Source organism: Triturus cristatus, chromosome 9, assembly GCF_964204655.1.
Source record: "Triturus cristatus chromosome 9, aTriCri1.1, whole genome shotgun sequence".
Lineage (NCBI taxonomy): Eukaryota > Metazoa > Chordata > Amphibia > Caudata > Salamandridae > Triturus > Triturus cristatus.
In genome coordinates this window covers 1024509800-1024532325 of record NC_140592.1, presented here as the reverse complement: position 1 = coordinate 1024532325, position 22526 = coordinate 1024509800, and the positions used below count along the sequence as shown (strand labels likewise).

At 48.2% G+C, this 22526-nt stretch overlaps 1 protein-coding gene across 2 annotated transcripts in view; it reads left to right on the top strand.

Moving 5' to 3' along the window:
* The window catches only part of YLPM1 (YLP motif containing 1), an 820959-nt gene that overhangs the window by 777582 nt on the left and 20851 nt on the right, over nucleotides 1-22526 (top strand). For both annotated transcript variants that reach the window (XM_085626748.1, XM_085626747.1), the window contains exon 19: nucleotides 18725-18907. In XM_085626748.1, the coding sequence (XP_085482874.1) occupies nucleotides 18725-18871 (147 nt within the window). In that variant the 3' untranslated portion in view covers nucleotides 18872-18907. The remainder of the gene's footprint in view (nucleotides 1-18724; nucleotides 18908-22526) is intronic.

The window sequence follows — 22526 nt, the reverse complement described above, 5'->3', positions numbered from 1 at the left end:
TGGTTCACCACACTTCTTGTCCTCTCTCTAGTGCCCCATGAAAAGATGTCCATCAGACCGGATCTCCTTTCTCAAAATCAAGGCACTCTCAGACATCCCAACTCCAAACAGCTCAGTCTTGCCATTTGGCTCCTGGAGTCCTAGAATTTGGGACCCTTAATCTGCCCACAGAATAACTGACCATTTTGAAAGAGGCCCTCTGGCCTACTACCAGAGCGAGATTTGTGGCCAAATGGAAATGGTTCTTGCACTACTGTGTCCCTTAAAACATTGAACCTCAGAAACAAACAGTCGAAGACCTTGTTTACCTGCTGTATTTGCGACAGTCACACTTAGCCTGTACTTTCATTCGGTGTAGCTCCCAGTGTTCTTCCCACATCCAAAATCGGTAGCAGAACGAGCTCTTCGCACGCTAGATGCCAAAAGAGCACTCATATTTTACACTGACCGAATGAAGTGCTTCCGTAAAACACAGCAATATTTTGTCTCCTCTTCCAGGCCGCAGAAGGGGCAAGCACTGTCCAAAGCAGGTGTTGCACACTGGATATTCAAATGTATACAGACATGTTATGCGAAGGCCAAAAGCCCTTAGCCGGTCCAACCCAAACCCCACTCAATCCACAACTAAGCTTCTATGGCTTTTTTGGGTAATATTCCAATACTTGACAATTGCAAAGCTGGCACTTGGTCTACTCCCCACACATTCACGAAACGTGTGGAGGTTTTAGCATGCCAACAAGTCAACGTTGGTCAGGCTGTCCTTCGCACATTTTTCCATGTTTCTGCAACATCCTCAGGCGAGCCACAGCTTTCGGGAGGATTGCTTTACAGTCTTTGCACTGCATGTGTATATACAGCTACACACTTTACTAATGGAAAATGTTGCTTACCTTGTAAGCACCTGTTCATGCCATGTAGTGCTGTAGATTCACATGGGCCCACCTTCCTCCCTGGATGCCTTTCAATGCTGCAGGCGTTTTCTCTTAAATTTGATTTCTTTTCTTTTCTAGTATTTTTTATTGGTTAGAAATGAAAAAGGAGCATACATTCTGAAGTACATGCGATACATGCAAAATCCAAGCACTACAAGATGCACATGGAAATACAATTGATTAGACAGAGCATATTGGTACGGCAGAGTCAGAGAAGTTAACAGAGGGATGCGTCCGCAATATTACTAACCGTAACAAATGTGATCATGAGCACTTAAATTAGAGTTTTGATCTTTCTGGTGCATGGTCAACTTTCTGTATCTCTATGCTCCATCTACATCCTCACCCTGCGTGCAGAAAACAATTAATCTAACAATGGATCTGATGTCCATGTGCGTTGCTAGCAAAAGGTGGAGTTACAGTACCTTGTGACTCAAAGACTAGTTTGAAGTGAAACGATTTGCACACGTTCGAGCCCAATACTAGATGGCAGAAGTAGGCACATCATGTGAATCTACAGCACTACATGCGACGAACAGATGTAAGTAACGTTTTCCATAATTTGGACCAATGATTCCCCATGTAATCTGGACCCAGCCTTGTTTCTTCATGTCACTCCCGTCATACAATGGAAGTGAAAGTACAAAATAAAAATAACTTGGGCAGAAACGTGCCAAAGAAGTTAAAATATATGTGGGCTTACTGACCCTGCTTGGGTTTTGATATTGTAGCCCCTGCTTCTAAAGATAATTCTGAACATTTGGCTGCACTTGCTCGAAAATCGCAACGTATTTCAGTCTTTCCTTTTCCTTTAATTCTTTCTGTATGCCTTATTCTTGTCTTCATCATCCATATACCTCTCCACCTCCTTTTTTTTCCTATTTCTCCTTTGCTTTCTTCCGGTGTTTTCCCTCACTGACTTGAAAATTAACTGTAAGTTGGCAGTAGGTACTCTAAAGATGATATCTGAAAGAGACACGTTAGTGATAGATTCCTTACCTTAGAATATTCCCCAGGCGTCTGTCTGGATCCGGAAAGTTTTCTGCTTAGCAGTACCCCTGTGTGCCAGTAGGTGGCGCCGTGCGGCTCCCGTCACTGGTGTTGTGCACGCCGGGACGACGTCATGGAGGATACTTAGGTGCCACCGATGCGCTCTGACGTCAGTTCTTTCTTGTTCCACGCCAAAAGTGCACATCCGGATTGAGCACGTACCTCGGTCAATTTTTGACCACTTTTTGTCTTCTCCTCTTGGCTCCTGGTGCACGTAGGGATGCCCGGCTTTAAGTCTTGCGGGTTGTGCCACCATAATATGTCGGTGGCGGACCCCCATGATGTCTGCCTCTACTGCCTGGAGACCAACCACAACTCCCGGGATTGTCGGGACTGCCGTGCCATGGCCCCAAACGCATTGCGGGAGCGGCGCTGGAAGTTGCTGGAGGTCTGGCACTCCTCTCGTCGCCACTCTGGGTCTAGGGGCCATTCGTGGGACTGCTTGCGGGACCGCAGCCGTTGCTCCTCGGACTCGAAGTCTTCACCTTCAGATTCTGGTAAGCGACGCCATAAGAAGAAGTCGAAGAAGCGTGTTCGCTCTCCGACGTCCCCCCGTCGCTCCCCGGAGGCAGACGTGGGGGACAGGGGCTCCACCCCTGCGGCTCCTCTGTAGCCTGGGAGTCCTGCGGCCTACCCGTGTGAGAAAGTGGCTCTGTATATACTGTTCCTTAATAGGTACAGGGTGTACAGAGTCCACAGACCCCAAGGGTTTAACAGAGGTTAAAGTTAGATATAACCTTACTCTCCAAAGTGGTAGCCTGGTCGAGCAGTAAGGCAGTATCAGAGGACAGTGTAAAGCATTTGTTGTACACACTCAGTCAGCAAATAGTTCCACACACTCAATAACTGAACTCTAGGCCAATGGTTTGTATATAAAAAAATATATGCTTGTTTTATTTTAGAACCAACACTTGGAATTAAAATATACTTTCTCGACAGGAGATGTTTCATAAAAATACTTTTGTATATGCAATAGACTTTTTAGTAAACTGTTACAAGTAGTTGCAGTAGGCAACTCTATTTCTAAACACAATACATTGAGCTCAATGATAAATGCAGATTGTATGCAACAGATTACTTTTTAGATTACTTTTGTAATTCCAGGCCTGGATCCTAGATCCAGTCCTGGATCAGTTCTCAGAATCAGCTGTTGAAAGTCGACTTTGGTACTGTAATGATTTTTAACTAATATTTAGCTATTTCAAAAGTTAACACTTAAAAAATATTTCAGAGCAAACAATCAATGATTCCCTATGGAAGGAAATGTAGGTTACAGGTACAGTAGGTTGTCGTTACTTTTGTAATCCAGTACTGGGTGCCTACACTCAGTACTGGGACCTTTATCCAAAACAGGTAAGTAATTACGTTTTCAGATGTTATACGATTTTTGACGAATATTTAGAAATTGCAGAAATCAACACTTAGAAGAGATTTCACAGAAAAACAGTCAATGGTTTCCTATGGAAGAAAAATGAGTTAAAGGTAAGTATAGTTGTGGGTACTTTTCAGAGTCAGTGCTGGGCACCAAACTCCAGCACTGGGAGCTCACCTAAGAGCAGGTGAGTAAATTCGTTTTTGGTACTCGGCTGATTTTTGGTGATTATTTGAGGATTTGAAAAGTCCACACTTAGAAGAAATTTCAGGAAAAAGCTAGCCAATGTTACCCTATGAGGAAAATAGAGTTTGCGGTTTAAGGGTAAGTACTCGACTGGCGATGTTGAGGTTCTGGGCACAGACTCAGGGGTCTCCCAGGGTCAGGTAGGTATAGTTGTTTCACCCTCAGCGTCTCTAGGGCGGCCGGGTGCAGAGAGAGTTAGGCCCAATGTTATCCTATGAGGGATAGGGGGGCTTGGGTTGGTGGCTGCTGTCGGGCAAGCCACGCGGCTGTGGGAGCTGGGCTCCTGGTCACTTACTCAGGGCAAGTGGGGAAGTAGGTTAGAGTAGAGTTTTCACTGCCAGGGCGGCTGGGTGCAGGGTGCTTTTGAGCCGTCGGGCGCTGAATTGATTTCTATGGGAAATCTCCGGTTTGGAAAAAGACTGCAGGCTCGGGGACGAGGACTCTTCAGGTGCCACCACCACTTCGAGGGGTAAGTTGGGTAGTTGGAGGATAGGTAGGTACCCCGGGATTGGGCACAGAGGGCCGTGGGGCGCCGGGTGCAGGGGTGCCTTTTGATGTCGGAAATCTTACCCTCTGTTTCTCGCGGTTGGGGTAGCACTCTGTTCTGAGGCTGCAGGCTTCTTCAGGATAGTCGAGGGGGGTCTTTGGGTGCCGGACTCGGGGTCACAGTCGCCGTGGGGTCGTCCTCGTGGGTTTAGTTCACTCCGGCACCGGCCAGGCTTGGCGGGTGCAGAGTGGGCTGGGATCGCGGTTCCGGGCTGCTGCCAGGGGTGAAAGGTAGGTTCTGAGTAGAGCCTCTACTCATGGGAGTCCCAGGGGATCAAGTTCAAAGGTAGCCAGGTCCTCCGGGGTTTCGGAGGTTGATGGCCACAAGAGATGCCGGGTTTGGAGCAGGAGCAAGTTCGAGGTCGACAGGCCGGTAGGGCTGGGGCCAAAGCAGTTGGTGTCTCCCTCTCCTTCGCAGCTGCAGGGCAGGTCTTGTTTTCTTCTCGCTCTTCTTGTAGTTTCGGAATCTGGAATTTGGGGAAGGAAGGTTCAGGGTGCCCCTAAATACTAGATTTAGGGGCGTTACAGGTAGGTGAAGGCCAGGGACCAATGGGTCCTTGTCCTGGGGTGGGTACACCCCCTATCCTGCCTCACTCCTGTGGGAGGGGGGCAGTAGCCTAATCCTGATAGGGTAGGGCCTCCCATCTTCAAGATGGCGAGAGCCCGGAGATGTGCTTCACCTCGCCTCCCCCACCTGAGGGGTGGGGTGGGCAGGCTGGCACATCCCCTGTCCTTGTATGGGGTTTCCGGCCAAGCTTCCCGCCAGAGTGGGGGGTTGCAGTGGCCTGGGGAAACTCCTAGAGGCGGCAGGCCTTTGAAGCTTCCCTTTGCTCATCCTGGGGGAGGAGAATCTATCACCTCACCCAGGATGTGCATTGTTGCAGGCCCAGGAGATCAGGGGCTCTCTCACCCAGGGGTTCAGCAACGTGTCTGCTGTGTGGCAGCCTGGGCAGCCTCAGAGCAGACGTGGATTGTAGGTTAGTTGTAAGGGGGCATCTCTAAGATGCCCTCTGGGGTGCTTGGTACATTAAATCCCACACTGGCATCAGTGTGGGTTTAATGTGCTGAGAAGTTTGATACCAAACTTCCCAGTCTTTAGTGTTGCCATTATGGTGCTGTGGAGCTCGTGTTTGACGATCTCTCAGCACCATGTACTCTTAAATGGCAGCACTGCACTTACAGTGCCCGGGAATGGACCTGGGTACTGTAGGGGCACAGGGCTCCTGCTCCTGTGCCCACACCATGGGCATAAGGCACCCAGCCAGTGGGGTGACTGACATATGCCTTGGCAGTGTAGGTGTTGGGCATGGCACACAGATGTGGGCCATGTCGACTCTTCATTTTGTCCTGCACCCAGACACTCAGCCTGCAAAGGCAGTGTGTAAGGGTACAGGGCCCCTAAGGGTGGCACAATGAGTGCTGCAGCCCTTAGGGGTCTTCCCTGGTCACAAGGCCCTGGGTACCTAGGGTACCATTTACCAGGGGCTGACATGTGGCCAGGGTTTGCCAATTTGGAGTTTGTGAGTTTTAAGGAAGGAACATAGGCCCTGGGCACCTGATTGGCAGGAGCCCAGGGTACACTCAGTCAAAGTACATTCAGCAATTTAGCAAAAAGTGGGGGCATACCATGCAAGAAAGAGGGCACTTTCTCACAACCCGCTCTACCCGGGTCCGTCGGTGACTCCCGAACAGCGGCAAGAGTTTCTTGCTGCCTTGGACCGCCTGTTTAGGCCTCGGGCTTCCGCCGGTGCGCCTGCGGGCCCCGTGTCCAGATGCTGTTGACCCGGCGGCACCGCCTTCGGCTCCAGCCCCGGAGCCACTGGATTCAGTGGCTGCGGCCCCGACGCCACAAGGTGCAACGCCGCTGGCTCTGGCGCTGCCCTAGGCTCCGGCCCCAGCGCCGCCACAGGCGCCGCACAGGGTGCAGTTTATCCTGCCTCGGTTCTCGGACCATATCGTTCCTACCTGGGGTCCTCATTGGGATGGGGCTCCGGTTCGGCCCCGGCCGGCGCCGCTCCCGGTGCCGCTGGCCCCCTCTCTGGCTCCGGTCCTGCCGCCGCGACCGGCTCCTTCTACCCCAGAGCCGGATGAGGACTGGGACTGATCCGAGAACCCCCTTGCGCGGCAGTGTGACTCCGAGCAGGATTGGGTGGATGACCTTCAAGACGCGGGTGAACTTGATGTGTCCTCTGGCCCGGGGTTTGCCTCGCCTCTGCCTACTATGGAGGAGGGCGCTTCCTACACTATGGTGCTGCGTCGAGCCGCGGAGACTCTCCACCTCGACCACCCTACCTTGGCCCTTAAGACCAACCTCCTTACGCAGGTGCTCCAAACGGCGTCTACGTCGTCGGAACCGCTGCTCCCTTTCAATGAGGTCCTTACCAAAGTCCTCTTGGGTATTTGGTTGCGGCCGGCCTCGGGGGCGCTGGTGGATAAGAACGTCGCTAGGCGTCATCGCCCGGCGCCTGGTGATCCCGCCTTGACCACTCACCCCACACCTGAGAGCCTGGTCATTCAGGCCTCGACATCGCAGAGTGACTTTCCCTCGGCTCCGCCGGACAAGGACTCTAAAGGGCTGGACCAATATGGCAAGAGGTTGTTCTCAGCCAGTTTGGGGTTGAGATCGGTTAATACCTCCTGCTTAATGGGCCGTTACTCACACGCAGTGTGGGATTCGGTGGCGGAGGTTCTGCCTCAGTGCTCTGAGGAGGTCCAGGCTGTCCTTTCCCAAGCAATTGCGGAGGGCAAGGATGCGGCGAAGTTTGCCATCAAGTGTGGTTTGGACACCGCTGATTCGTTGGGCTGAGCGATATCCACGACGGTGGCATTGCGGCACCACGCCTGGTTGCGTTCCACTGGCTTCTCACCCGATGTCCAGAGCTCACTCATGGACATGCCCTTTGATGGCTCCCGCCTCTTTGGTGATAAGGCTGACAATGCCCTGTGCTTTGAAGACTCGTGCCACGGCCAAGTCTTTGGATTTTTCCTCAAACTCCTGCCACGACAGTGTTTCGTTCCTTTCTTGGCCAGGGCAGGGGTACCCAGGCGCGCTCTTCCAGCAAGCCTGTGCAGAACCAGCCTCAGCGAGGCCGCGGACGTGGGTTCCGCAGGGGCGGGTCTGGTAACCAGCGTGCTGGGCAGTCCACTTCCACCCCAGCTGCTTCTGCCTCGAAACCTTCCTAATCCGAGCTTCAGGGGGCACCCCACGCCAGTGGGTGGCAGGGTTCACCTCCACCACTGGTGCGAGATTACGTCGGACAAGTGGGTGTTGCAGATAATCTGCCATGGTAATTCGCTCCCCTTTCTGTCCTCCCCACCCGCCATGCCACCTCGGTACCACCGCATGTCGGGGGATCATTTGGCTTTTCTCCATCAGGAAGTCACGGCCCTCCTAGCCAAGGGGGCCATCGAGTACATTACCGATCAGAAAGTAGGGAGGGGTTGGTATTCCCACTACTTCCTGGTCCCCAAGAAGGACAAGGGGGGCCTGCGACCCCATCTTGGACCTCCGCGACGTCAATTGCTTCCTCCGAAGGAGAAGTTCAGGATGCTGACTCTAGGTCAGGTCCTGTCTGCCCTGGACCCTGGAGACTGGATGGTAGCGTTGGACTTGCAGGATGCTTATTTTCACATTCCCGTCCTGCCGGCCCACCGGCATTACCTGCGGTTCACAGTAGGCCAGGAGCATTTTCAGTTTGCTGTGCTCCCCTTCAGCCTTACCAGCGCCCCTCGGGTGTTCACGAAGGTGATGGCGGTGGTCGCAGCTCATCTGCGCAGGTCAGGGGTGTCAGTCTTCCCCTACCTCGACGACTGGCTGTTGAAGGCGGATTCGCCCCAGGCAGTTGTCTCCCACCTCCAAACTATGGCCGCCCTCCTGCATCTGCTGGGGTTCGCCATCAATGTGCCGAAGTTACACCCGAGTCCCTCTCAGAAGCTCCCTTTCATCAGAGCACTTCTGGATTCGACGCTGTTTCGGGTTTATCCTCCGGAACAGCGAGTCCGGGATATTCAGGCTATGGTTCCGCTCTTTCAGCCTCTATCCCGGGTTTCAGTCAGGATGTCCCTCCGGCTTCTGAGCCTGATGGCCTCCTGCATCCTGCTTTTGCCGTGTGCCAGATGGCATATGCGGGCTCTGCAGTGGGAACCTGAAGTTCCCGGGGGCGCAGCTTCAGGGTAACCTGTCCGATCATGTCCAGATCTCGGAGGGCACTGCACAGCAATTGCAGTGGTGGCTCACGAATCGCGATTGAGTCAATGGCAGATCCCTCTCCCTTCCCCAGCCGGAGCACACAGTAGTGACGGATGTGTCCCTCCTGGGCTGGGGAAGTCACATGGGAGAGGCGGAGATCAGAGGCCTCTTGTCTCCGGCGGACTCCCAGCTCCATATCAACCTTCTGGAGCTGCGGGCGATCCAGTTTGCACTGAAGGCATTCCTTCCCTCGGTCCGGGGAAGTGTAGTGCAGGTGTTCACAGACAACACCACCGCCATGTGGTATTGCAACAAACAGGGCTGGGTGGGGTTGTGGACCCTTTGTCAGGAGGCTCTGCGCCTCTGGACGTGGCTGGGACATCAAGGCATTACCTTGGTGGTTCAACACCTGGCAGGTTCTCTGAATGCCTGGGCGGACGAACTCAGCCGCCGGTGCATGGTGGATCACGAGTTGCGTCTGAACTTGGACGTGGCGCAAGGTCTCTTTCTGTGATGGGGGAGAGCCTTGGTTAGATCTATTCGCCACCGAAGAGAACACACAATGTCATCAGTTCTGCGCATTGGAATTTCTAAGATGGCACTTGCTCGGAGACTCTTTTCGTCTCGAGTGGAGCTGCGGTCTGTTGTACGCCTTTCCGCTTTTTCTGCCCAGAGTGCTGAAGAACAGGCGCGGCCGGGCCCAAGTTATTCTTGTGGCTCCGAACTGGGCTCAAAGAGTATGATATCCCGAGCTACTCAGTATGAGCATCAATCCCCCCGATCCGTCTGCCTCTTCGGGAGGATCTTCTGTCGCAGCAGCAGGGGAACGTCCTCCACCCGAACCTGTCCAGCCTCCGCCTCCATGCTTGGAGATTGAGCGGCGACAGTTGATGCCTTTCGATCTTCCTCCTGAAGTCTGTGATGTCATCCTGGCAGCCAGGCGTCCCTACACTATAACTGTGTGCGCCTGTAGGTGGAACAGATTTGTGGCATGGTGCACAGCTAAGACTGTGGATCCCCTTTCTGCCCTTCTTTCTGAGGTTCTCCTGTTCCTTCTTTCTTTAGCCCAGCAGGGCTCTGCTCTGGGCACTCTTAAAGCTTATCTTTTGGCTATCTCTGCCTTCCTACAGCTTACTGATCAGCCTTCTCTTTTTAAGTCCCCGGTTGTTAACCGTTTTCTTAAGGGCATTGTGCATACGTTCTCACCTGTGCCCTTCATAATGCCTCAGTGGGACTTGAATCTTGTCTTGACTTTTCTGATGTGCGCTCACTTTGAGCCCCTTCATAACTGTCCCTCACGTCGTCTTACTCTCCAGACGGCTTTCCTAGTAGCTATCACCTCTGCCAGGAGAGTGAGTGAGGTCCAGGCTCTTTCTTCCAAACCTCCTTTCCTTTCTGTTCATCCGGACAAGGTGGTTCTGAGGACACGTCCTTCTTTCTTGCCAAAGGTTGGTCACGCCCTTCCACATCGGGCAGACCATCACTTTGCCCACCTTTTTTCCGCCTCTGCATCCTTCACGAGAAGAGGAGCAGCTCCACCGTCTGGACCCTAAACGTGCGCTTGCATTCTATCTGCAGCGTACACAGCAGTTCCGGGTGGATGATCAGCTCTTTGTTGGCTACGTGGGCGCAAAAAGAGGTTGGGCGGTGCACAAACTGACCATCTCCAGGTGGGTCGTTATGTACATCAAAGCATGTTACTTCTTGGCCAAGAAGGAGCCTCCTGTGGGTCTGCGTGCCCATTCGACCAGGGCAACTGCAGCCACTACTGCCTTGGGACGCGGTGTCCCCTTGCAGGATATTTGTCAGGCAGCTACGTGGGCTTTGCTGCACACGTTTACCTAGCACTACTGCCTTGACAGTCCAGTCCGGAGAGACTGCTTCTTTGGCCGTTCTGTGCTCCGTGACTTTCTGATGTAATCTTGTTCGCAGACCCACCACCGGGCTTGGTATTGCTGGCGTATCTATTCTAAGGTAAGGAATCTATCACTAACGTGTCTCTTTCAGATGCACAAGTTACTACTTGTGTAATAATATATCTGTAAGAGACATTAGTTAGTGATAGGTTCCTTACCGCCCCACCCTTACTTCCCATTCTGCGAACTGATAACTAGGGTTAAGGTCATCCCCTTTTAGGGCCCTAGTTTTATGCACCAAAGGTCAGTTTCTCGCATGAGTCTGCGTTTCGGCACGGAAAGTTGTGTACAGAACTGACGTCAGCACGTGTGGGTGGCAGCTAAGTAGCCTCCGTGACGTCGTCCGGCATGCATGACGCCAGTGACGGGCGCAGAGCCGCACGGCGCCACCTACTGACGCACAGGGGTACTGCTAAGCAGAAAACTTTCCAGATCCAGACTGACGCCTGGGGAATATTCTAAGGAAAGGAATCTATCACTAACTAATGTCTCTTACACATATATCGTTACACAAGTAGTAACTTGTGCATTAGGGTTCAATTTCCATTCAAAAGGCATTTTTTGGTTTGGTACTAACAATGGTGTTATTTGATGAATCTGTATATAATTTGGCACCAGCCTGGTTCATCGAGCTGAGATTTAAAACATGTTTCGTGCTGATTTTTTTGCTACTTTAAGAATTTTTGGTCTCTGCTACAGAAAACACTGAACAGAATTACATTAAAGAGTGTATGAGAGTAGTGCTTTTTGTGTGATTTGGTACAATTCGCTCAGTACTTTGACAAGTGAGCTTTTAGGTGTCAAGACAACTTTTATCAGTTAATTCTTATGTATGTCTTGCCGGTTTGGTGTGATGAGAACCCAAGCAATGTGGCTGGCTGTTCAGCAACTGAATTAAAAAGAAATCCAACAGGCATGACAGGGCTGTGGAAGCATCTACTGTCGTAGGTTAGTGGGGTCCAAAAAGGGCAGATGCTGTCCATCCCCATTCTTCTACCACAAAAAAGGTCTGGTTTGGTTGTGGGGTTTGCAGGGATATTTTCTTTTTTTTTTTAAAAAAAAAAGGTGCATTATACACAAAGACCATGTACTATGAAAGTTGTGCAGCCAGGCACCCCATTTCCCCAGACTGAGCAATGTGCTTGGCAGCACAGGGACTTGTTGCAGGGCTTGGGAGCAGACTAGGTTCTCTCTCCAGAGTTCAGTACATAAGACCAAAGAATGCAGCCATGTCTTGCACCCATAACCCGTTGTGCTTGGGCAAAGTTCATTTGTAGACGTTTTGTAGGCCTGGAGCTGGTGAAATTCCTAATCACAAGCCAGGCTCTGCCTCCAAAGCTAGATTTATATGTTTAAAGGCTTGACACTGAATCGTCTGTGGCCATGCTGCCTATGCCAAGATTCCAACGCATGTCATTAAGGGCCATGCAGGTTTATTCGGTGGCATGCGGAATGATAGAAGGGCCTCGCCCTACATAAACCCCATGCGACCATATCCTATATATACCATGTTTGTGGCTGGAGATACACATGCTGTGCATACTCCTACCATCTAGTTTTAAGCTCTCACATTTACAAATTATTTTTCTTTGAAATCTTATTTAGAGTCTTGAGATGTGCAGCGACACAGAATCCATGTTGGATTGTTTTATTCTGCCAATAGGATTGGATATATTAAAAGGGCTGAGAGGTCATGTTTTCATCACATTTTCAGGACACATGGTTCGTTTTTTAAACTAATGCTTCGGAAAACTAGTCCGTGCCTTGACAACGTTCTGTTGAGCTTCACCGCTAGGGACTTTCGGAAGACTGACAACCAATACTTAACTTGCTTGGGGCCTGGCCTCTCCTAAATTTCAGGGACTGCATGTCCTCCTAAACACTCTAAATACCTGTGATCAGGCCATCACGACATGCAACTTGTTCCTTTCTCCTGACCACTATGATTCCACCTGCCTCACCTTCCACTCGAAGAAAATCCTACGGTACTGAAGGGAAAGACACTAGGCTCTGCCAGATGTACCAACAGACCTCTTCGGAAACCCAGGTAATAGTCAGAGAATACCTTTTCTGCACTGAAGAGGCTTTCCCATCCGGAATCCCCACAGCCCAGTCCAGAGATTGTATCTGCAAGTGTGTCAGAGCACAAGCAATAGGAGTACGTTTAGCTGATTTTAAAGACAATATTGATGGTCATTAGTATGCAACCCGGCTTTAAGCCCCACACCACCAAGTCAGAGTGACATAAAAAGTCCCATGCCGAGGTAGAATCTCTGCTCCCGTGAGAGTCTGGCATCTAGCGCCAAGCACAAACGCAAAATACTGCCCCCTCCATGGGCTTTGCTGTCTTCTTGGTCCTGTCGGCACCAGGAGAAGGCTTTGTAGTTTCCCATGGCCATCAATCCCCACTGTTCATCTAGTCCTACTCTTTCCAAACTCTTTGAACATCCACGCTCCCACCTGAAGCTGACACTGAAGGCACCATCGAAGCAATTGCCAAAATTTCTGTTGATAACAAAAGCTTTGACAACTGCCTAATCTGAAGAATCTGAGTTACCAATTGTGTAGAGGCTTCAGGAGGAGCTCGACGGCAGGCAGAAGCATCTCTTTATCCACCCCAACACTGGGAAGATCTCAGCAAAGCCACCTCCACGAAAGCCATTAGACACTACCTCGCAAGAGAAGGCTCGGCTTTGAAGGAGAAACATCCTCCGCCCCTCCAGAACGGTCACCAAAGAGAGATGGGGCACTAGCCCCCCTGCCTTATGTACCTCCTCCACATTGTCCTCCCCTGCCTCTACTATCTCCACTGCTACCACCTCATGCAAACCGCCACTTCTTCCAGAGTCACCTGAGGGATTACTATGTCTTGTTTCAGACAAAAGCAGTCTCCATGACCTCATTGATCCATATGGCCAGCCCTCAGACCTAAGGCCTGCCGTTGGCTCCTGAGAAGACTATAATGTTGTGTTCTTGCAACAACCGTAGGCTTGCTTTACAGCAGACCTGGTATTGGACTGGGACCTGTGGCGCATCAGTCTACGCATACTTGATGTTTAGATACTCAAGAAAACTGCCTGCTATATCTAGAAGCACATTTCCTATGTATAAGTGAAAATTTACTTCTGTCATGCTTTAGTTGATGGAGGTTTTTTGGGGGGCGGAAGACCTCCTATTATTCATATCTCCTACCTGAAGATTAGATGATTTGTATTGCCAGATAGGAACTTCCATTTCTTCAAACTATCTACACCCGTTATCACATTTTCTGAAAAGATCCAGGATATGACATCCCCATCAGCGAGCCTCTATCATGAGCAATACTACTACTTTGTAACAAATGAAATGACCATCACACCTTGAAGGAAAAATTCCCATTTGTCAAGACCACCAGACAGTACAAGACCACATAAAGGATACAATAGTCTATCCACTCCTCAGGCACTGAACCTGCCAGTGTTTCTGTCTGCATGGTGAATTATTAGTTGCATGTTATCAGACTGATCTTTCATTTGTCAGTGGCACACTGAACAAGAAAAAGCATTGGCATAGCCAATAGGTCTTGCCTTTGGGACCTTATAAGTAAGTTCACAAAATTGCCCACAAGCGCCAGGACGTGCGCTGTCTCAAATGAGACCTAGAAAAGTGGCAGAAACAAGGCACAGCTGCCACTGAAAATGAGAACTTTTAGTCTCTTGAACCCTTCTGTTGTGACCCCAAGAGGAGGAGTTTCAGAGCCGCTTTGTCTTGTCATTTCAGGTTGTTTTCCCAGACACCCTGATCTAGCCCCCCCCCCCCCCCCCCCCAACCTTGGCTTTGTGTTCAATTTGTTATTTTTATGTATTTATTTATTTTTTATTTATGCGATAATCTGGATCAAAGACACATTTGTTTGGGAGTAGGTGTCTCCCTACATTGTGCAAGGTGTTGAGACTGCTATAAGTATTCCGGGGCTTATTACAAGCCGCCGGTAGGTCACTTTCCCCATATTAAAAGGGGCGCACCGGCGGCGCAAGAAGCTGGTAAATAAGTGTTTACATCTGCCATCTTTCCAGTCTTGACCAATGATACTGACCCTGCCGAGGGCATAGTGCCTGCTCCTCGCAGAGGTTTGGGAGAAAGGGGGCTTGAGAAGTGACAGGCGAACAAAATGATTTAAACACCATTTATTTAACTTCTTTGGGGTGTGTCCGTTAATAGCGCGCTCTCCGCAGCCGGGGCCGGGAGTTGCTCCAGGCGCTGTGCAGCCAGAAGCCCAGCTCCGAGCGGCTCCTGCGTACGAGAGGTTTGTAACGGATTGTACCAGCTCGGAGTATGAATAAATTAACTGCAGAAGAGAGGGTAGGGAGTGGGTGGAGAGTGTGGGAGACTGGGGACAGAGAGTGGGAGTGTGAGAGGGGGCGAGAGAGCAGAAGAAACGAGCACTGAAAAAGGATGAACACGGGTGAGGCAGAGAAAGGACAGAGAGGGGGGCGAGGGAGCGTAGGAGGGAGAGGGAGATGAAAAAGACTGAGAGCTGGAGTGAGAGACGGGGACACAGAGAGAGAAAGAGGTCCAGGGCTCCAGAGAGCTGGGGGAGAGGAGAAGAAAGCAGGGTCGCAGAGTCTGGGAGTGAAGTGCCCCCCCCCCCGTAAAAGCATCATGCTTCCGTTCATGAAGCACTACTAAAGCATACAATATTATTACTTTTATTATTTCTAACTTACACAGGTAATGGTGCCCATTACCTGCTATCCATGCTCGTGGCGACGGGGAACTGCATCGCGGCACAACAGTAAGCAAACAAGTCCGCGAGTGATGCGCGCGCCACAGCGAGACATCTGGTTTCAATTATCGCGCCCGTGTCTGGGCACGATAATTCAAACCACATGGGCGGAGCAATGCAGCCGCCTTTGGCCAATTGCGTGCTGTCTTTGTTAAAAAGACACACGCAAAGGCCAATAGCGTGGGACAAAACAAAAAGCACGAGCGTGTGCGAGTGTGAGATAAAAGTTTAAAAGCCCTTGCATAAAGTCTTCGCCACAACAGCGAAAGCACTGTTACAGGCTAGACCTAAAAAAGGCAGCCACTATGATATTCCTAGAAAATATTAGTTTACAAACCAAAAGATAAGGGTAGTTACTGGTGTTGTACTAACAGTGTCGGAAAACTTTGTGTAACTATCCTGGCCAAGCAGTTCTCTAGTTAAACGAATTGTAGTGAACGCTTTTTCATTCTATTGCCATTCCACATTCACGTCCGAGCAAATGAAGCCTATTTCTTTTAAATCTATACAGTCTTTGAACCTGGATCATAGTCCAGCTGCAGATTGAAAGTATTAACTTTTCTGTACCAATAGGTTTGCAGCTTGATATTTGAATTGGTGGAAGAAAATGTTATCCATTTTTCCAGTTTACAGGCAGCGTCAAGCTGGTGCCAAACAGTCAGTGATATATGGTTGGTTTGCTTTGCCCAGTACCACATAGGAAAGGTGATATGGGGAGGAAAACTGATTTGGAAGGGGAACAGATGCAGATTCCCCATCAGGTGACCACAGTTTTAGAATAGAGACAAGATAAGCAGAGAGCATGCAAGGTGGCATAGAGGATGAAGTCAGCTTGCTGGCTTGTCCCCCGTCTTGTTCATATACACATTGTAACCTTAGCCATCATCTACCTTATTAATTGTTTTCCGCAGGTCCATCACACACCAAACACAAGTAAAACATACTAGATGCTTCACACACCCTGAAACAGTCAAGAACTCCAGCGACTTTCCAAGTATTACATAGAAAGAGTGCGCCCCCTTCATGGTACAAGTAAAAAAAAAAACAGCCTGTGGCTTTGAACTACCATTCATTCAGTTTCCACCATCCACCCAGTAGCTTTGCATAAGTAGCCGTATTTGCATCCACTGTAGCTGGAAGTACACTTTCTGTGCATCCTCATTTAAGAGCCTAGGTTCTACAATAAAATGCAGACTTAGTCGTGGAGCATATTCAGTGGATGTACAGATTTTTTAGTTTACTCAACATCTATGCCAGAAAAAAAGGAAACAGCGCAATACAGTGTTTCCAGTTTATCCTACAATGCATTTTACTACAGAACCTTAAATCTGACTCCAAAGATAATTTAAAGAGAATGTGTATCTGTTTCTCAAAGGTGTAGATCTGCTCACTTGACAAGAGGCGACAGTAACTCTCTATTTACTGCTAACCAGATATGTTCACCATGCAACTGCATTGAACAATCAAGCCCTCGTTTTTCAGAAAACAGGTTGTTGAGCATTCTATAAGAATTATTGGAGGAATATTCCATCTGGGAAAACCAATTTATGCAAACAGATGCTTGGACTGTCTGAGCCCATGGTTTTGTCTGACGAGCAGCATTTGACTTGGAGATTGGCTTTTCTGGTTATGAGTTTGACTGCTAGAAGGGATTTGATCCCTGCTAATGTGTCATTTGTTGTCTAGACTAAACAAATTGCTTACAGTACGTTATAGAATTTGCAAATAAACCAAAAGCATAGTATAGCACATGCCCCTCTGCTGTAAACCAAGCACACTTGCAGAGCTATATTTGCAGGCCTTCCATGTATACTTATTTATTTGCTCTCACAGAGGAAATAACTATTTTTTTCGAATGTACGTGCAAGCCTCACTGATTTTTTTATTTTTATTTTACAGTTTTTTATATAGCGCGAACTCACTTGACCCAAATCTGGTATCAGAGCGCTTTACATAGCACCAGTTGCATTACATGTGGACACATTCATTTTTGTTAGGCACAGGGAGATTGTGATTTGCCCAGAATCATAAGATGTTCAGCGTCATTGTCGAGACTCAAACACAGTTACCCAGATTCGCGGTCGACCGCCCTAGCCGTTAGGTCATTTCCTCTCCCCGGATTACTGATTACTCAGCATGTAAGCAGACAATTAATTGGAAGATAAATTGGCATCATCCGAGGTCGAACCAGGGGCCTATTTCTTTGCCAGGAGAACATTGTTTCCCTGATTAACATTTCTCAGGGTGAAATTTTCAAGCATTGTCTAATTCGGGGGCGCTTTTCCGAACCTGTTTTGGTAGTATTATCTCTAGAATGAAATCCCTGCTTCCAGTGAGTTTTGTACAGCTGTCTATTGTAGCTTTAAATCGTGGCAGTTCTATGCTGAAGAGATGCATTTTCCTGTTACATTGTTTTCCTCTGCCATGAGCCTTTTTCTCTTATTTAAATGTGTCCCCTCTTAGTACGTAGAGGAAACCAACTCCAAAAGTATAATTAAGTGCAACCCTCTGATTTGTAGCTGTGAGTGGAATAGTGCTTTCTAAATTAAATTTATTTTCTACTTGTTTTTATTTGCGGTGGCATTTCAAAAGTTAAGAATGATGTTGACCTCTGCTAGAAAAGTGGTAGTAGATAAATAATGCTTTCTTCTCTACAAAGGTCATATACAGGGATCTGCACAATGTGCTACATACCTACTCTCTAAGCTTGGTCTAATTTATGGTGAATTTTGTATGGAAGCAAGATATTTTCTTGTTTAGGTAACCTGCTAGGGATGCGAAGGAGATGCACTGCGACCGGTTTGTACTTTTTTGCAAAAGTATCAAAAGTTGTGCCCTACGAGTGTCCTCTAAATCACTGTGGATGCACAGGGATTTATCTTTCTTTGTCGGCCTGTCTGTCTCTCGCCCCTGTCTTTCTTTCACCATCTCCTTACTGATTTAAATCCTACAACTAGGCGATAGCAGTTCTCCATAGTTGGTAATAGGTGAGAGTTGGTGGTTACTCAGTGTGCTACTTTCTTTTGTTGCACATCCACAATTGCTACCAATTGTAATCATTTTAATTCAACTTTGCGTAGCATTTTGATTTAGTCTACACTTGGAGGTACCAGTACCAAGTGCTTAGTATACTTGATTATACCAAGTGCTTATTATACTCGATTAAGATCTGTCATGCTGGTTTCAGCTTAAACATCTTGATCACCCCATACACACTGAGAAGAGGAGTTAAATATTTTTCAGTTGACTTAAAACGCATCCCCTAGCTCTCTGCCCGACTTTTTATCCCTCCCTTGTAATAGTTTGGACTTAACCCATAAAAAGTCTTATAGCTTTGCAATATAGCGTGATACTTGTGTGCAGTGAATGGTGAACAGACATCCTGAGCAGCATTGAACATGGATATTTTCACCAATGTCTTTCTGTTTTTGGAAATGTTGGTGGTCCTAGTTAAACTGATTCACGTGCAGTATGGGCACTATTTGCATGCAGCATTACCTCTTCACATTCAATGGAAAAATTAGAAATCCACTGTAATGTGTTTTATCCCACCAGCCTTGTTTTTGCTGCAACTTCTGTGTCTAGAGAAGACAACAGTTGATTCTACATTCTTTTTCTCCAAGTAATGCACATGTGTGCTCTATTTTGAGTGGGCTGCTGTGGCAGCAGTAGGTGAGACCCATCTTGCTAACACAACAATTTTTATAGGTACGCTGGGCAGACCTGGAAGAGAAAAAGGATGCGGACCGGAAGCGAGCCATAGGGTTTGTGGTTGGTCAGACCGATTGGGAGAAGATCACAGATGAAGGTGGTCACCTTGCACAGAGAGCCCTTAATCGCACCAAATATATTTGAGTTGTACATATATTTTGGCTTCCCTAGATCTTAAAGGTAAGCTATTAAACTTTCTTTCTGTATTAATGGCTAACTGTAAGTTTGCAGGGCTACTAAGATCATCATGGTTATACTGGAATTGAGTGTTATGCCTACTCACATTTTGAAGTTAAAGCATTTTGAAGTTGTGCTTTAAAAAATGCACGTGGTGTATTAGACAGTGGGTCAGTGCACAGTATCTCTGTGCTGTTCAGTTATTTTAATAGACTTTTAATACAACTAACATGTGCTAATGTCTTAACCTTGGTTGTCTCAGAAACCATCGTTTTTTTATGGATTATTGGCTAAATTGTGCTGCTCTGTGACTAGTCCACAAGAGATTAAACTGTATTGTTTAATAACTATAGTATTACCTTCTTATGGGTCTGTAAGTGAAATGGGTCTATTTTGATATGGCATTCCCATTTCCTGTAACTGAGCTAACTTAAATAGAAAGCTGTTCATTATTTGTAATATTTTCTGAACATGGCCTTAAAGGTTCTGGCCTGGTCATTAGGTTTTATCGGTTTCATTCTCGTCTGCATCTGCCATATAATATGTGAGCTAAGTTATGAGCCACTTGCTATTTGAATTCTCAGTCAGAACTACTTGCATCTCACCTCCTTTTCATGTGCATACTCAGTGGCTGCTACTGAAGCTAGTACAAATACCACATTGCTAACATTTACAAATACTTACTTTATTCCTGCCTTTCAGGCAGATTTATAGAATAGTTACAATTCCTGTAGTTTGTTTGTGAACCAAATAATGTGACCTGTATTTGTTCAGTGCTGCCTGCTTCTTGAATACATGGTCACTGTTTTATAGACTAAACTTTCTGGCTCGCTCCAGCAGTTAAGTAATCTTTAAATCATCAACAGATATTTCAATAGAGTTTTTAGAGAAAAGCCAGCTGGGCACACAGTACATTTACCAGAACCAGGTGAAAGCTGTTCATAATAAATTCCATAAACCCTTTTCTGAACTCTGAGCTACTAAGCCATGGCAAAATAAGACTCCTCAGTATGCAATGTGTAGATACTTCCAAAGTATTTTTTCAGCTTCCAAGATAGGCTGTTGTGGCACTATTAAATACGACTGCTCCTGTGCTTTTAATTGAGACAGAAAGCAGCTTTCTTTTGACTTGATCTATTCGCAGTAGGAAGGAATTTTTTGTATTTCATTTATTTTGCAGACTTTCCTTCTCATTGTAGCATCAAAGGACTATTGTAAATGCCCCAATCAAATACAAACGTGGGTCTTAACCCCATTATTTTTTAAGTCTCATTTGAAGTGCAAGTTCTGATGTGATGAGTTCCTTAAACCTAAACCTTTAATGTGTGACAATTGCACCTGAAGCTCATGTTGTGTTTGTACAAGCCATTTGTTTTAAGAGTGTGGGCCATTTCCTGGCTAGCTGCTAAGAATGGGACAGGCTGGAAAGTAGATTGTCAAGCAGGATTGTTTACTCCCCTTTAAACTTTGCAGACAGATTTCCATTTGAATTACAGTTCAGGAGGATGCAGCCATCACAGTTAAAAAGGTGTGATCAGAAGATCCCAAGCCAGAGATGTGGCAAGCTGCATAATTTGTTTTAGGTCTCTAGTTTCAGGAAAGGAAAGGCGAACGTGTACGATTAAATGATTTGTTCTGTCCAAGCTTTTAGAATGGACAATGGTTTCTCCTAAATCTGCAAACTAGTTTTTCAACAGAGTCTTGCATTCTGCTTTTAAAATAGTGACCTATGTCATCTACTCATCAATCTCTTCTCACCTCTGTAAGGTAGTGTCACGGTCCCCTTTGGTTCTCTCCTCAGGATGACGTCGATGCTATGTGTGGGTCCCCCGCCCATCCGTCCCCGGTCCGGTGTACGTGTAATACCCTCGGACGCGAAGATAGGTGGATGAGGGAAGGAAAGGAAGGAACAGCGGGGTGAGAGACCTGCAAGAAAGAAGGAGAAGGATTTAGCCAAGGCTCTCCCCTCTTCCCTAGAGCCCAACCTCGGCTTGCCGTCCCCTTCCCCCTACCTGGTACTTCTGCCTTCCTAGGTCGGGTTGTCCGCTATGGTCCTAGAAAGCGCGCGTAGGGCCTGGGTGTTCTCCGCAAGTTCAAGCCCTGTTCAGGCACGGGGAGACGACCAGAGTGTGACCCCACGCCACCTGAGGAGCCAACCGGCCAAAGAGCTGTTGACGGGTTGTCGTCTGAGCGCCCTCTTCCACGTCTTCCTCGTTGCTCCACGGGAAGCAAAAGCGGAGAGAGAGCTCTGATACACCAGCGAAGCTGGTGGTCACTGATGCAGGCGCTGCCACTCAACGCCGGGAAATCCGGGGGGGGGGGGGGGGGGCGTTGGAGCACCCGTGAGGCCAGAGGTACTGTATGCGCTGCTACTCAATGCCGGGTTCTCCCGGGGCGGAGGAGCGCTGATGAGACTGCAGGGAATGGAGGCGCTGCTACTCAACGCCAGAAACTCCCAGGGCGGAGGAGCGCTGATGCGACTGAAAGGAATGGAGGCGCTGCTACTCAACGCCAGAAACTCCCAGGGCGGAGGAGCGCCTGTCAAGCCGGTAAGTTTACCGGGCGTAGGGATGAGGCTGAAACAGGATGTATGCACCGCCGCGTGAAGCGCGGATGATGCGAGGAGAAGCAACGGGCGTTCGCTCACCTCCTCTTCTTGTCGGGTCTTCGGCGGGTCCGTAATGGCGGGAATCAAGGATGTAGCAAAGGTTCAAGGGTCTGCTCGAGGGGGCCGTTGAGTAGGAACTGATCACAGGAATCATTGGCCCCGCCTTCCGGGTCGACGCGCCCTTTATGCGCGTCCCAGGTTACGTAAGGTCTTCTGGCGGGAATCGACGGAGGCTTCTGGGATTTGGAGTCCGCCGCACTCGGAGTTGCGATGCCGCCCCCGGATCATGACAGGTAGGGACACTATTCAATGTAGGACACAAAATCACCAGACAAACAAGAATTTTGGAATACAGAAGTTCTTAGACTTTTTTGCTGCATTTTTAACAAAGTTTTGATCAGCATCAGTTTGTTCCTAAAAATCATTAACTCACAACATGCTTGCATATAAAAATTATTATTTTTGTTGCAAGAATCTATTCTAGATGCTTGTGTTGTGCAACAATATGCCATATGTTTGGATCCTGAAAATTGTATTGAAAAATGTTCCTTTATTGGAGCATTGTCCATAGTTTGTCTTAATGACGACTTTGCCCATTAGCCCAGAATACTCCACTGTGTGAATGCCATCTTTAGATTATTTTGTCAACATTCAGTTCAGAAGCATGCTCAAGGTCAGATATTAAGGAGCAGGATCTTTGTTGCGTACCTGGACAGACGTTTATCGACCCCAAAAATTTGCGGATGTTAGGAATTGCTAAAGGAGATAAAATCTCAGCTCATGAATTGCATTGTTGCCAATCGCTAAAGACCTTGACTATATGGATTTTCATTGTTTTAGGTGAAGAGCATATAGATTTGGCCAGCAATGTTGCTGCCTATACCTGTGAGTGGACCAGCATGAGGTGTGCAGTTGGTCTCCCTCTGTATCCCAGCACTACTCTGAGTAAGGATAGTGCTTTTTTCTAGCTGAAAACTTGAAAAGGAGAGCATTATTCCTGCTGCACCATGGTGT